We start from the raw sequence: 16,189 nt of genomic DNA on the forward strand, positions 1-16,189 counted from the left end.
GCCTGCCTCAGCGCCCGCCCTGTCACCCTCTCCAGCCTGGCACCGCTCACTGGCTGCTCCTGCGCGCACCCTGCGTTTCCTCGCCGGGACGTAGCTCTGCTCAGGATGCCCCGCTTCTCCTTCCGTATTTCCACGCTTCCAGCCCTGCGGGGGTAGAGTCGGCCAGAGCCAGCTGCGCCCCCTCTCCCGAAGGCTCCTCCTTCCGTCCCCCGTCCCCACGCGGGCCCTGTGCCTCTCCTTTGCTGTCGTCCTTTCCTGCGCTTGGCTTGGCCGTTGGCGTTTGTGCTCGGCCTCCTTGCAGGCTCCCACCTGGAGGCCTGCGTCCCTCACCTACTAACAACACGTGTTTCCTCTGTAACCCCTGGCAATGTCTGAAACTTGGTTAGCACTTCATAAATTTGTACGATGTAGTGAGTAAATTAAGGTAGACTGTCTTACGATCGTGCAGTGTCCTGTTTTCCAAAGACCTAAAAAGTTTCCTGTTTCTGTTTGGAAGAGAACTGATTACTTTAGTCATTTTAAAATTTCAGAATCCCTGACCTTTTCTTTCCGTTTCTCTTTCTTTTCAAGTCAGGCCCCTGCCCTCAGCTGTGAGAGAACATCAGCCATCTCTCCCCCACAGGCTGATTGTAAGTTCACTGTCTTTACCTGTGTGTGAATTATTTTGGAACAGGTTTAATTGAAGTTGATGTAACTCAACTTGTTAGATCTAATATTTGCTCACTAGTATGGCTCACTAATATTTGCGTTATATCCAATCCAAATGTGTCATAGATTTTTTTCTAAAGCTATCTATTTTACGTTTGGTAGTGTAAAGATGTGTGATAGATTCTTTAGCATTCTGTTTTTATTTTATTTTTTTTAATTGCCTTAATTGAGACCCATTTAAATCTTTTCACTGTAAGTTCATTTCCTATGAACATAAGAGCTCTTATCACCAGTGATTAGCTTTCTCTACTTTGACCCGTAATACTATAATTAAGTCAGCTATATACTTCAGATAGTTGTATTCTGTGATACTGCTGCAGGTATCAAGTATGAACAAGGACTTGGGCCTCACTCCCAAGCGGCTTTGCTGTAAAATAGGTCGGAGTGACTGTTGGTGTCCCCTGTTGCTTTTCTTCCATCTTTCTGTTCTGGTCTTTGTTTTCAATTTCTTTGTTTATATGACTGGCATTCTCATTGTTCTTCATGTTGCTATGGAAATAAGTTTTAATATTTCATTTCTATCTGATTAACTCTGTTCCACCAACCTTGGTCTCCAGTTGCAGAGATGGGCCTGCTTTTCAGGTTCGTTTGTTATTATAACAATGAATGTCCTAATTTTTGAACTTCAAAGATTGTTTAGATACTCTTAACCCTTTACTTTTCTTTTCCTTTAATAAATTTATTTATTTGTTTATTTTTTGGCTGCGTTGGCTCTTTGTTGCTGCGCGCGGGCTTTCTCTAGTTGCGGTGAGCGGGGCCACTCTTCGTTGTGGTGTCTGGGCTTCTCATTGCAGTGGCTTCTCTTGTTGCGGAGCGTGGGCTCTAGGCATGTGGGCTGCAGTAGTTGTGGCTCACGGGCTCTAGAGCGCAGGCTCAGTAGTTGTGGCTCACGGGCTCTAGAGCACAGGCTCAGTAGTTGTGACGCATGGGCTTAGTTGCTTCGCGGCATGTGGGACCTTCCCGGACCAGGGCTCGAACCCGTGGCCCCTGCATTGGCAGGCGGATTCTTAACCACTGCGCCACCAGGGAAGCCCAAACCCTTACTTTTCTTTATCAGTGCTTTCCTGTTTATAGAAGCACACATGAATAGTTCCAGAAACCACAGACTCCTTGTTGCTCTCAGGTACCAGTTTCTGCCGGAAGAATAGGTTTAACACCCTGACATCCCTCTCTTGAAAGGGGGCTAACTCCTTGTCCTGCGTGTTTTCTTTTTAGAAACAAGTAGGAATGGAAGGCCTGTCTCATTGGTCTGTCTTTCCCCTGCTGGATTATTTATGTTTCTGGTGTGAGCTGTGCAACGGATTTTTCTGGGCGTGCTGCAGCCTGTGTTGTTGTTTTATCACTGCTCTGTTCTTCATTGTGAAGAATTATGATTTTCCTTACCATTCAGATACTTTGAAAGGTATTCGTGCTCACGTGCAGTTTAATACTCAGCAGTTTTCTTTGGCAACAGCTTTTACCTCACGAACTGTCCTCTCATGTCACTCCCAGTAAAGAGGTAATTTGATTTTATAACATATTCAGCAGGTTGAAAATCTTTTAAGTTGAGGCTTCAGGTAAAATACACTTAGTGACAATAAAAACTCTTCTGTGCTCTCTTCATAGAATTGGCAGAAAGTATTTCAAAATCTGAAGAGGCATAGTTTGAGTAATTTTAGACCATTTATGTCGTCTCTTAAAGAAGGTGGTAAGTACATGACTTGCATGGAAATTAGTTTGCTCTCAGGTGTTAATTTTAAAGCAGAAAGTAAGGGTGTATACCAAGCTTTTGCCTGAAAAATTGGTAAAATTTATCGGGAATTAAAGTGCTGACTGGGGAAACGCCCTGGAAATGAAGAGCTGCAAATGATGGGAAAATACAGCATCTGAAATAGAGGCGTAGTAAGGACCATAGGCAGAGGGTCATGGTTCCTCCTCCTCCGTGGTGCTGGGTGCTCAGGGCCAGTGTGCTTAATATTCCTGGGGTTATTTGTCATCCTTATTTTTCTCATTTATTTTATCCTATTTTATTTTTGAAGCTGTCTTAAAACATTTTTTCCCCCTGAAAGAAGTGAGGAGTAACTAAATGAAAGTGAAATAATAAGATGTTCCATGGTTGTGTCATACATTTATTTCGTCTTGTAGCTGGTGTGTCTTTTTGACCCTCTTATCTAAATTGCAGGGATCACTAACCCTCCCGGCTCTGTCAGCGCACTGCTCATGTCTCTGTGCGCTTGCTTTGTTTTATAGACTGGCTCACGGAGTGATCACTCATCCCTGTTGGACTTTGGTTCTGTGGTGCAGATGGAGCGTAGGACTCAGGTGTCTGGGCCAGAGTGAGCGAAGCCTGAGGCCCAAGATGGAGAAGAAACGAAGAAAGAAATGAAAGCCTCTTTTCAGGCCAAACCACAAAAGGCCATGAAATTTAACTTTTATTTACCTTGGACTAGACTGTAAAATGGCCGATCAGTAATGTTTCAGCTTTTCGCTGAAACAAAAATTAACTTATAATCAAGGAAGAAAAAAGTGCGATTTGAATTTATGCGATTTTATGACCATATTCACTCATGACCATGAAGCTTGTCCACATCTGGCTGCTTCTGCTGGTGGTTTTGCTCTGTGGGAAGAAACATCTGGGTGACAGACTGGAAAAGAAATCTTTTGAAAAGGCCCCATGCCCTGGCTGTTCCCACCTGACCTTGAAGGTGGAGTTCTCCTCAACAGTTGTGGAATATGGTAATGATATTATTTTAAATGTCAGGGACTTCCCCCCACCCCCAATGCGGTTTTTTTCAGATTTATTGTAAACATCAGCTTTTGCCAAAAACAATAAATTTCGAATGGGCTGAGTGCATAGTGTTTGGATATTAGTTCTGCTGAAGTTTGTTTTTCCCGTATAATCAGCTTATATGAAGGAAGTAAATTGACGTTCTGAATTATTTCCCTAAAACTGGATTCCATGGAACAGATGTCATTGTAGCTGGTGAGGGTGGGGACTTTGGAGGGGCTGAAAGTTTATGTGACCAGTTGTGGATAACTAAGCAATTAGTCATACATAATCTGCTCTACATTTTGTTACTGTTTTCAGTAAAATAAAACTGAGCCTTCGCTTCTCTGAATTCCTTCTTCCTGTTTGAAAACCTTGCATGCGTTTCTCTGCCGTACACTCAAATTTCTGTTAATGTTTGGTTTTTGAAAAATAGCCCAGGTATCTGATTCGAAGTGATGTGTCCTGTGATCCGTGGGGTTCATCCACATCGTTTTAACTCAGAGCTCTGGAAGCTGCCATCCAGGGTGTTTAAAGCAGTCTGTTCGTTTACTCCTCTTTCTACTAGGTTTTATGATATGTAAGCTTTCTTTTACCAGGGAAGTTTTAGATTAAGTATAATCTTATGTCATAATATAGGTACGTAAATTCTCACTTTTATTTTGTGGTCATTGATTGCAGAGTATATCGTGGCTTTCAATGGGTACTTTACAGCCAAAGCTAGAAATTCATTTATTTCAAGCGCCCTGAAGAGCAGTGCGATCGACAACTGGAGAATTATACCTCGAAACAATCCATCCAGTGACTACCCTAGTGATTTTGAGGTGATTCAGATAAAAGAAAAACAGAAAGCGGGGCTGCTAACACTTGAAGACCATCCAAACATCAAACGGGTAACACCCCAACGGAAAGTCTTTCGTTCCCTCAAGTATACGGAGTGTGAGTACTGTGACCTTGGGCTGGTCTGTATCCATTTCTGCTGCGCTGGGAATAGGGGGAGGATGTGCGTATTCACACGTGGCAGAATTTGAAAAGCAGTACAGGGAATATTCCTGTCCCTCCATCTAGGTTCGTCAGTCGTGAACGTTTTCCTGGCAGGAATTTAAAAAACCAAAAAGAGACTTTGTGCTTCTGATAGAAACAAATAATGCAGGTTTGCAGTAGAGGGTGATGGTTGTGTCTGTCGTGTGGGAAGTGATTTTCACCAGGTTCCTCTCAAAGCGTTCAGGCTTTGAGGCCCTGACGCCCCTTCACACTCTGAAACGAAGACGGTGTCTTTGAGTCTCCTTTTTATTTGCATTTTGCTTCTTTCAGCGCATGTTTTTATTTTTGAAGGCATCTCGCAAAACACCTCTTCCTTGGGTTTCATTTTGCTTTTCTCAGACCCTCCCGACCGCGTACCATCGCGCCTCCGCTGGGCTTGTTTAAGCTGGGAGCTGGGCAGGGGCAGTGATGGAAGGAATTTGCTGAGTCCCTTTCAGCTCCAGGGCTTACTCTCCTATAGTCCTTACAACTCGGGCCTGTCGAGATAAGTTTATCCTTAGATAACAAGTTGCATATTATTGCATAATATTTTCCAAAGCAAGTGTATTACCAAAGGAAAGGGTTTTTTCCCCCCATTTGACGTAAACTGGGGCAACAGATTGCTAGTTCCATTACCGTTTATTGTCATTTCTTTCATTAGATGGAAAAAGAAAATTTTGCTCTTCTTTTTTTGTCTGTCGTATACTAGGCCTGAGAACCTCTGAGGTTTCAAAAACACCCAGGGGACAAGCCTGACTAATTTGCATCCTGTGACAGCCAGTTGGAGCGTCAGCTGTGGAATTCAGGTGTCTGGCTTTGCAGAGCTCTCTCTGCTAGTCCACGTTTCGTGGTGCCTTTTCTCTTTGAAAAGCAATAACCTCAGAGCAATCCAGGAAGATAAAAGCAACCCAAAACTTGTACACTTAGCCAAATATATAAATTCGGCCTTTTTTATTTTTTAATCTTATCTTAAAGAGCTGCAGAATATTTTAGGAAACGTAGAAGGGCTGATTTTAGCACAGGAAGCGTAGGGCTCATGGTGGGGGTTCCCTTCTGTATCCTCTCCACCACGGTTGTCAGATGCTGTGCTCGGCAGCCCGCAAGGAAATAGTATGTATCTCCTTGTTAGCCGTGGCCTTCTGTGGTAAGCAAGGCCTCTTTAAGCTTCAGTGCTTCTCATCCAGAAAATGGAGATAATACCACCTACCTCAGAGTTCTTACAAAGGTAAAAGGAAGTAGTGCGTGTGAAGAGAGCTTAGCAGATTTCTTAGGCTGTTGTGAGCAGACATTAAATGTTCATTTTTGGGGAATTCCCTGGTGGTCCAGTGGATAGGACTCCGTACTTTCACTGCTGGGGCCCGGGTTCAATCCCTGGTCAGGGAACTAAGATCCCGAATACCACGTGGCACGGCCAAAAAAAAAAGAAAGTTCATTTTTTCCTGTGGCTCTGTTGTTCAAAGGCTTTGCTTTATTTTGGGTTGGAATCTGTTACGCTCTGGATCCCATCCCTGGTCTCTCCATGGGCCATAAGACAGAGCTAACCTGAGTTCCCCAAGACAGCACTGCAGGGTATTTCAAGGCTATCCTGGTGTCCCCCTTAACAGTTCCTTCTCTCCAGGATAATAAAAATATCCAGTTCCTCCAGGGGTTACTAATATGACCTGGCGTCAAGTCCCCTCACCACTTTAATTGCTTTTCTTTGAATGCTTCCTGTTTTCTCTTAACGACTGAAGCCGGAGTTGAATGCAGTCCTTTGGTTGCAGTCCAGTCTGCTGAAAGGAGAGCACAGCAGACCCGTCCTTAGTTCGAATACTGTCCTTCAGTTAGTGCCCAGGCTGTTGACCGAAGGAACAGAATCAACATGGGAGGTTCAGTATAGAATAATTTCAGTTGCACTGGGCACATAATTACTTAATAGAATTGACATGACTGTATATTTTTCCCGGTCCCTGTGCTTTCATGGGTGTAGCCTGGTGAGACTGGAAGGAAAGCTAAAGTAATTGGCTTTAGAAACAGAACCTCAGTGGTATTACAGATTTGCCCTTTAGAAACGGATGTGACATATGGTTTTTTCTTCATTATAGCATGATTTTTGAAAGGTAAAGGGACAACCCTTGTGGTATTCTACTTTTTTCTTCCACTAAGAAAAAAAAAAGTATTTACAGATAGTAAAATCCATGCTTTCTAGTGCACAGTTTGGCGAGTCTTGGTAAAAGTGTGCAGTCAGGTGCCCACCAGCAAAATCAACATACAAGACAGTTCCATCACCCCCAGCAATCCCCCGAGCCCTCTGTTCTGCTTTTTGAAGGGTGACGTTCTAGCAGATACGCACGCTGAGGACGTTGGGCGGGTCACAGTAGGAAAAGGTCAGAGCGAGGTGTCCTGGGATCACACGGCTTTTTCCTGTCCCAGGGATCACACTGTAAACAGTGAAGTGTCACCATTGCTTGGTGGACATTTGCTTATACTCCGCCCTCCCCACCCAACACACACACACTTCTGGTTCAGTGGGAATAAGTGGCTGATGAAAAACCAGGCATTTCTTCAGTTTTATTATCACAGTTGATTTTGTTTCTTCAGAAATGATTATCTTATCAGTCTTTCCCTGCCTTACATTGGTTAGAAAATTCCAGGTAAAGAACTATTTGGGAATAACGTGATGGCTAAGTAATATCCTGTGACTCTAGCCACGTGGAGAAGCTCCTTCTGGCCGAGGGGAGGGAATATCACCACCCTGCAGAAGGGATTTCAGACGGGAGTCATTGCACTGGGGGAGTGGCTGTTTCCCTGACAGGTACGTGTCCCCTGCGTTTCTGATCTTTCTCTCCCGTGGCTGCAGCTGACCCCGCCGCGCCCTGCAACGAGACCCGCTGGAGCCAGAAGTGGCAGTCGTCCCGCCCCCTGCGCAGGGCCAGCCTCTCCCTGGGCTCGGGTTTCTGGCACGCCACCGGGAGACACTCGAGCAGACGGCTGCTCAGGGCCATCCCGCGCCAGGTCGCCCAGACGCTGCAGGCCGACGTGCTGTGGCAGATGGGCTACACAGGTGGGCCTGTCAGCCGGGGTGGCCTCCCCTCCAGGGCCTCACGGGTCTGTCCTTCTGCGGGTTGAGCTGGACGCAGTCAGCTGCCCCTCGTCTCTGGCTCCTGTTGTGGGGGGCGTCTGTTTCTGTGGCTTTTCTAATTGTTTAGTCCTGTTCACTTTTTGTGTCTTATTTCCCTGTACTGTTTCTGAGGTTACAAGGAGTAGATTGTGGAGTGTTTCTTTCCTGTTGACACACGTGAACAGACACAGCACTGCCCCTGCCAGAGCTGACTGGCAGTCCAGCAGAGTTCTGTAATTTCCCAGGGAATGAGATCAAATCCAGAGATAGTTACCTTGATTTGGGCAGTCTCGTGAAATGGAGCACGTCCCTCCTGTGTGGTGCCCTGTGTTCGGCATGGCTAAGTGATTGACTGTCGAGGTTGTTACCTTTTGTTTCGGAACAGGAAACGATAGTAACGACCGTATCCTGGGAAATAAAACTCACAACCCATCAGATTTTTTTTCTTGCTGATACATCAGGGCAGAAGATTCCTGTTTTAACGAATGTGGAGGTTTGGACCCTAAATATCAGCCCATGTCTCTGGCGCCTCATACGTCACAGTTTGTCTCAGTGTCTTTCCATTTCTCCTTGGCGTAGAGACCCTTACCTTAGAGAACCAAAGACCTTCCCTTACCGCGCCTCAGACTTAACACCCGGGGGGCTGACATTTTGTTAAATTATTGTCTCTTCTTGGTTTATCCTTTTAGGGGGAAAACTTCACAAAACAGAAGTTCTCTAATCATCAGAAAAGCATTTTTCCTTCCCCCCAAACCAGCTGGTTTCCAGTATTGTGTCTGCATTTTTAAAAAGTAAACAGTACACTTTGTTGGTTATCTCAGTGTAATTGATTATTTAATGTAGTACTGATACATAAATACAACCCTCATACCAAAAAGACATTACCTTTGTTACTTCTGTTAGCCTTTCAGTGAGTATCTTGTATTTTTTCCTACGTGTTTTCTAGAATTCCTTGATCTAACAGCATGAGTCATGTTTCCCATCGCAACAGATGGCTTCTGGCCAGTATCTGAAGTACACCTGTTATCATAGAAAAGTGTGCAATACAGTGGTTCTCCTTAAAGTGTGCTTTTCCCTGCGTGTGGTGGACAGCCCCTCTCTGCAGAGTCGCTGTCCGTTAGGGAGCAGCACCGAGTCCTGGTCGGGAGTAGAAGCAGCCCCCGCCCTCCCGGAAGTGAGTGCTTTGTGGTGCCCTTCGCCCCATGGGCCTCTCTAAGGAGATGAGGACGTAGAGACTTGGAGAAAGTTGCCCAGAGGGGAAAGTCAATCCTTGGTGGAGGATCGGGAGAGGTGGTCCCCCCGCCCCCCTGAGAGCCGGTGACGTTGAGGGGCGTCCGGAGGGACTTTCTGTGTGTCCTCAGGTCTCATTTAGCGGCAGGTGATGGTATTCCCCTGCTGTCCCCTCCTCTCCTTCGCACCTGGCCTACTGTGTGCCCTCTGGGCAGGCTTTGGCCCTGGGTCGCCTGTCATTCTCTCTGGGTCCCAAAGAGGGATGTATTTCATAAACGATGATTTCTCAAACACCATTGTGCTTTCTTTTTGGCATAAGGTGCTAACGTAAGGGTTGCCGTTTTTGACACCGGGCTGAGTGAGAAGCATCCCCACTTCAAAAACGTGAAGGAGAGAACCAACTGGACCAACGAGCGAACCCTGGACGATGGTGGGTGGCTGATGTCCTGAGAACCTGAGGGGGTGTTTTCTGGTCACCAGCGGGCTTCGCATCACTCCCATCCTCCGTTTTATCAGCTGAGAGGGTATTTTTCAGTGTAGATGCTTAAACAGTCCGTGTACAACAGTTACTCAGGCAGACCCAAGTTGTTTTGTGCCTTTTGGCAGAAGCTTTTCAGAGTAGGTCGGGAGGTGAGTGAGGAGAGAAGGACGCCTGGTGGAAGGGAACCTCCTTTTTTGGGGGAGAGCAGGAGTGGCTGCCCCCCGAGGTGGGGCTGGCGAGGCTGGAGAGGTGCTGGGGAGTCTGTGTCTCGGGCTCGGAGAATGAGCTCGTTTGAAATGCTGCATCTTGGCACACGTTGTATCAGCTGTGTTTCGTGCCTTTTTCCTTTTGGACAACAGGGCTGGGCCATGGCACGTTCGTGGCGGGTGTGATAGCCAGCATGAGGGAGTGCCAGGGGTTTGCTCCGGATGCAGAACTTCATATTTTCAGGGTCTTTACCAACAACCAGGTAGGTGTTTTGAGGACCCCTGAAACGTAAAGGGTTGATATTAAAATGTGAAAAGTCAAAACTCTAGAAAACGTGCTGCTTTAAAAGCAGCACACGTCTGAGATGCTGAGCTGCGGCTGGCGTCCCCCGTGTGCCGTGCTGTCCCTCCCGTCCCTCCGCGGGGCGGCTTTGCCCTGCTCCCACCGCCCCCTTCATCGGCCTCACTGGAACCCCAAAGACCCTGCTCCAAGGGGATTCCTTGACCTCCCATTTCTCCTGTCCCGCCGGCCGGCCCAGGGTTCCTGTCCACCATGTCTCGGGCACACTTCTTGTGCTGGAGAGAACAACCCCGTGTCTGTGTGTTTGCTGCCCCTGCTGGACTGACCGCCTTGAGGGTAGCCTCTGTGCCCAGCACCCAGTGTCGTGTTGGGTAACGTGGATTTGGAAGCTTGTTCCCTCACTCTGCATTTGGAAACGTTACTGAAAAAAGGGAGGGTCCTAGTATTTATTAACTGTTAAAATTTAATTTTTGCATAGGTAATACATAGTTCAAAAACATCAAAAGGCAACACAGGGATACTTCTCCCAACCCTGTCCCCGTCCGACAGGTTCTCACCTTTACTTCCCCATGTTCCCTATGTGGTAGTTTCTTTTTTTCACATACCCACTCCTAGAATTTCTTTTGCACATTCAGGCAACTATAATGTTTTGTTTTTAAAAGCCTTTAAAAAACATAATTCTTAATCATTATGTTGATTCTTTTTCCACTGTAAGGTTTTTTTTAACATTTTGTATTTATTCACATATTTTCAATTTCCAGTGCTCTTTATTTCTACCTGTAGATCTACGTTTCCACATCACGTAATTTCCTTTCAGCATGAAGAGATGCTTTTAGTATTGCTTGCAATGCAGTCTAGTAGCTATGACTTCTCCCAGCTTTAGTTATCTGAAAATATCTTTATTTCATCTTTATTCTCAAAAAACTATTTTCACTGAATATAGAATTCTGGATTGAAAGTCTTTTCATTCCCTCCAGCGCTTATTTTATTGTTTTCTGTCATCTATTGTTTTTTACTCTAAGTTTAATTTTGTACCTTACAAAACACGTGAATGGCGATACACAAAGAAATTTAACTTTTGTAAGGAAACTATGAGAGAAATAATAACTATCAGAAGTAATTCTGTGAAATAACTTTCATTGATACTATTTATTCTTCAGTCTATTTAGGAATAAAGAATATTAGACAATATTAGACAAATATTAGACAATATTAGACAAATAAACTATTTAGAAACACTTAACTGAATAGACGTGTCTTAGGACAAGTCCTTTTATAAGAGGGGCAGTTAGAAGTTTGAGGTCTTCCCTGGGCAGGCAGGCTGTAAGGTCAGGAAGGCGCTGGACGTGAGGCCGGGCGGGACAGGACCCTGGGAACCTTGCCTCTCCCCAGAGTCCAGCCCCAAGGATTGGAAGCTCTGGGTGTAGTAGTTTACATCGCAGAGCATTTGTTGTTCTTGGGATCTGTTTCTGAAGTTTAAGTGAATACTTCATGCTGCTGAGAATCTAGCATTTGGAGACTTCCACTGAAACACCTAAAGGACTGTTTTAAAAATGGGCCAGGTCTCCTACACGTCCTGGTTCCTGGACGCCTTCAACTACGCCATCCTGAAGAAGATCGATGTGCTGAACCTGAGCATCGGGGGCCCCGACTTCATGGACCACCCGTTCGTCGACAAGGTTGGTCCTGCCGCTGTGCGGAGGACGAGGCGTTTGGTGACGACTCCTGCTCTGCCTCGTGCCCCGCTTTGCTTCGTGTCTAGTGTGCTGGTGGCTAGTCGCCCACATGGTGACCACTCTGTGAGGACGTGAGCCATGGTGACTTGTGTGGGAAGCAGCACAGGGTGCTGTGTTGCTTCCTCTCACCTGAGCACACGGACTGTCTTTTCTGGGCGTTCCTGGAAAGCCCGGGTCTGCTCTGTGTGCGTGGATCTGTGTCCTGGAGTCTATCGTCTCTGGACATTCTGACTGCCAGCCATACCACGTCTGTACTGGCCTGGTGTTGCGCTTTCAGGGGAATACCTTCTTTTTTTAGTTCTGTTTTGGAAGTTGTGGTTATTTTTGAACAATTATATATTGATTAAGAGTGGTGGGGCTTCTCTGGTGGCGCAGTGATTGAGAGTCCGCCTGCCAAGGCAGGGGACGCGGGTTCTTGCCCCGGTCTGGGAAGATCCCACATGCCGTGGAGCGGCTGGGCCCGTGAGCCATGGGCGCTGAGCCTGCGCGTCCAGAGCCTGTGCTCCACAACGGGAGAGGCCACAGCAGTGAGAGGCCCGCGTACTGCAAAAAAAAAAAAAAAAGAGTGGTGTACTTTCATAAATAAATGCTTGTTAATTTTGTAGGTGTGGGAATTAACAGCTAACAACGTCATCATGGTTTCTGCTATCGGCAATGACGGGCCTCTTTATGGGTAAGTACCCCTGATAGGAATAACCTTAGAGGTATTTTTTTCCTTGAAATAACAGAAAACCTGTTGTTTGTCTGTCTCTGTATCTTGCTATACCTGTTTATACCTGTCTAAAACTTTGTATTGTGGATATTTTCAGCACATACAAAAGACTTTGTAATGAATCTCATGTGCCCACTCACTCCAGCAGTTGCCAACTCAAGGCCGATTTTGTTTAATTTTTTGTGTTTTTAACTTTGCTGGAAATAGCAATTTGGAGGCCTAAAGTTTTTATTCTACTCTTTTTACCCCCAACCCAAAATCAAGCAGGAAAGTAAATCTGTTAGAAATAAATGGATTCTACCGTATTTATTGAGACCCAGTGTGCACAAGGCACAGGGTAAAGAGGTAGATAAGTTGAGGTGCCTGCCTTTTAGGAAAAATAAGGTACAGATACGATGAGACTAATATGAGGAGAAAGTGCAGGGTGGCACTAATATGAGGAGAAAGTGCAGGGTGGCGTAACAGACACCGTGTTTGGGGGACTGAGGAGAAGGATCAGATAGGGAGGGAGCAGAGAACAGTGTCACAGAAATGTCCCTTTGTGCCGGGTTATGGTGTATTAAAGTGGCTTGAGATGCGGGACATCAGTCACTGAATCACAGGCAGTAGTAAGCTTTTGTCTGGTTAGTGATCCCAATTTTCTTTCTGCTTACACCTCCAGTTTTTATTCTGTAGATAATATAAATAACCTCTTGTGCTGAATCACTTCTGCGGTGGGATGTCTGTCACCCCACTTTACCAGGCTCCCGGGACGTGTGTGGTTCAGTGCCGTGGCAGAGGGCTTAAAGTAACTGCACAGGAAGGAGAGAACATACGGAGCCTGCCCGGCGTGCCCTGATCCAGGAGAGCCGCCTGGCATGGCCGTTTGCTCGTGCCTTCAGGAGCACGTGCCCTGTCTTCAGGGACACCCTGGCCGTGCTGCTGGGGCAGAGCAGGCAGTCTTGAGCGCTGACTGAGCTCATCCAGGGTGGGGATTAGGCTGGACTCTGTGAAATTACGATTCTATAAGTCACAACCCGTGCACATGGCGCAGTCGTGGTTCCAGCCTAAGAGCTGTTCTGTCAGCGATCCCATCTCCTTGTAGGGCTCCACGGTTGGGGATCTGGCTGGGTCCTCAGTCATGTGTGTTGTGACTCACAGGCGTAAGTGGTGTAAACACGTCCCAGCTAGAGTTCTGCCACGAAAAGCACCAGTTACTTAGTAACCTCACCCAGTTTCCATGTCTTCTCTTTCTAACGCTTCTCCATTTGTCCCTCCCCCCACTTCTGACGTCCCCGCTCCAGGCCAGCCCACCGCAGCTCAGCATCCCCAGGTTATCTGTCAGTTCCCCCGCCCATCCTCTTGCCTCCAGTCTTCCCCAGCCCAGCTCTCCCTTCATGGGGGATGTGGGGTGGCGGGGAGGGTGCGGGGACGGAGCCAGGCAAGTTTGACCTGCCCTTGGGCTGTGGGACCTTTGCTTCTCCGAGCCCTGGCCCCCTCGCCTGGCTCTGGAGGGCACGAGACCCGCCCGGGTTGGTGGCTGTGAGGATGAGGATAAAATGAGCCAGCCGAGGGAGAGCACTGCGAACACGGAGCCTCTGTGAGTGGTAGCTGTTCCTTTCTCTTCCGTTTTTCTGTGTTTCTGTTGTTAAAACAGAGTCTAGCAGTTTCTTTAACTAAGGATCTGCAGTGGATCGTTATTGCCTGATCAGATCTAAACTTTTCTCCTTGGTTTTCAAGGTCTTCAGTAGTCTAGCCTGGAGCTGGCAAACATTTTCTGTAAAGGATCAGGTAGTAACTAGTGGAGTCGTTGTGGGCCACATGGTATGTTGCACCTACTCGCCTGCCCTTGTAGTGCGAAGGCAGCATGGATGTGTAGACGAATGGGCGTGGCTGTGTCCCGGTAAACACTTCCCACTCCCTCGTGCACTCTTCCTCAGAGCAGGCTCCTCCTCGGGTCTCCCTGGGGAAACCGTGTTCCTCTCGGTCTCCGTCACCTGATCCTGCTGCTGACCGCCCCCCCTCCCCCGCTGCCGCAAGCCTGCCTTTCCGTTCACACCAGCTCTTCCACGTGCCATCCTGACTGCTTTGCACACACTGGTCACTCTTCTGAAATCCTGTGACTTCTGTGGGCGGTCCACGTGAGGGCTTCTAATCAAAGAGCTGCTCGTGTTTAGTGTGTCAGGGGCATCTCGGGAGAGGAAGCCCCGGTGTCGGACTCATGTCTGCCCACAGAGCCTCACAGCATCTGGCGTCCGCCAGCTGCTGGGTAGGCTGGGGGTGGCACGTGGTCACGGTGCCACAGCCTGAACGGGTGTGGCTTACTGCGGGGCCTCGGATAGGGCTGGTCACGTGACAGTCATGCACTTGAAGAGCCCGGTTATTTATCGGAGGCGTGACGCTGCCCGACATGTCCCCACGGGTACCCCTTCTGGGAGCTCTCTGGGGTCCGGCACCCTCGATGCTTAGATTTCATGGTGCCAAGGAGTCTGCAGCTGCACTTCCCCCTTCTCAGCACCAACAAAGATTTTCTGATGCTTTCCCCTGATTTTAAGGGTGTAAAGTATAGGGATTGGCAGGTAGAGGCAGGGTGGGAAGCTGGTGTTTTTTGCTATCAACTTCAGTGGGAAATACTGCCATTGACTTCTGTTCTAATCTCTGCTCTTTGATGTCATAGAAATTTGTAAACTTTTACTGTCAGCCAGTTAACAAATCACTGTTGGTGCTTCTGAACAACCAGCTGGTAGCATGCTGGTGGTGGGTAAGCTAAGGAGGTGATGCTAGGGTCGGCCCCGTGTGGTTGAAACAATAGTATCTTGCTGCTGCTGTCGCTTCAGCTGCTCGGATTCAGTTGTGGTTCAGGAGTTCATTTTGTGCTGGTGGAGCGGAAATAGATAAAGCTGGGAAGTGCAGTTCCGTAAGTGGTTGTTTCATACTGTCAAATAGTTCATCTTGACTTACATCTTGACGCCGTAGTTTAAATGTTCGTGTCTTTGCGGATCTAGCGCCCTTGAAGTGCAGGGGAGAACCGCATGCTTTTTCACGCACATCCGTGCCTTCCCGCTGAGGAGCCCGGGGTTACGGAGAGATGAGTGGTCCCCACGGTTCCCATGAGGAAGGGAGACACCTACCCGAGACCCAGGGAGAACTTTCACTTTCTGACGGTGGCAGGTGCACGTGTGTGGCTGTAGTTCCTTCCCAGAGGAGCCGGGGACCGAGCTCGGGGGGGCTGCGCTCGCAGCAGTTGGGAAGTGGTGTACGGACGTGTACGCAGGTGACGGGGCTGGTCGTGGCCAGTCTTGTGAAGCTCGGAGGAAGGGGACTCCTGCACGCCTGGCAGTAGTGAGGGCAGAAGAGAGTCTTGGGCCGGAGGGCGATAAGTTGACAGGGAGGAGGGAGGGAGGGGAGGAGAGAGGGAGAGGAGGAGAGGGCGTCCCAGGTGTGGGGAGACCACCGGGCCGGCAGAGGTGGCAGTGCCGGGCCGGGCCTTCCCAGCCGCACGCGCCCCGCCGCGGGAGAGCTGCTGTGGGCTCCGACCGTCCCGGGGCTGCTTGCCCTTGTTTGACTCTCTCACTTAGAGTGATTCCTCTCCCCCCGCCTTTTGTGTCTTTTTCTTGCCTCGCTGCAGCACTCTGAATAACCCTGCTGACCAGATGGATGTGATCGGAGTGGGCGGCATTGACTTTGAGGACAACATCGCCCGCTTCTCATCGCGGGGAATGACCACCTGGGTAGGCGCTGCTCCTTTTGTCCGGCGTGCCCGCGGGAGCCGCGTGCAAGGGCCTCGGGGCTGTCTGTGAGCACGGAGAGAAAAGCAGCCTGGAGGCAGCCCGCCACGAGGACACGCTCTAGCGCCTTCCCTGCCGTGTCCCTGTGGCCCAGCGGGCAGGTGCCGGTTCTCACTGTGTTTCCCGGGTCCACTTCTTTTTAACTTGTTTCTGAGTAACTCGTCATTTAGGTCGGTTGG

At 48.1% G+C, this 16,189-nt stretch overlaps 1 protein-coding gene across 9 annotated transcripts in view; it reads left to right on the top strand.

The window, feature by feature from the left end:
* MBTPS1 (membrane bound transcription factor peptidase, site 1) overlaps window positions 1-16,189 on the top strand; it is a 50,116-nt gene that overhangs the window by 9,124 nt on the left and 24,803 nt on the right. For 2 of the 9 annotated variants that reach the window (XM_049704036.1, XM_049704037.1), the window contains exons 2-8: window positions 4,136-4,393; window positions 7,317-7,520; window positions 9,127-9,237; window positions 9,648-9,757; window positions 11,358-11,474; window positions 12,137-12,204; window positions 15,851-15,953. In XM_049704036.1, the coding sequence (XP_049559993.1) occupies window positions 4,136-4,393; window positions 7,317-7,520; window positions 9,127-9,237; window positions 9,648-9,757; window positions 11,358-11,474; window positions 12,137-12,204; window positions 15,851-15,953 (971 nt within the window). Of the gene's footprint in view, window positions 1-570; window positions 630-2,098; window positions 2,207-2,313; window positions 2,396-2,937; window positions 3,424-4,135; window positions 4,394-7,316; window positions 7,521-9,126; window positions 9,238-9,647; window positions 9,758-11,357; window positions 11,475-12,136; window positions 12,205-15,850; window positions 15,954-16,189 lie in introns of all 9 variants that reach the window. The other 7 variants (XM_049704038.1, XM_049704039.1, XM_033406385.2 and 4 more) reach the window with 7 other exon arrangements.

This window comes from Orcinus orca, chromosome 20 (genome assembly GCF_937001465.1).
Source record: "Orcinus orca chromosome 20, mOrcOrc1.1, whole genome shotgun sequence".
NCBI lineage: Eukaryota > Metazoa > Chordata > Mammalia > Artiodactyla > Delphinidae > Orcinus > Orcinus orca.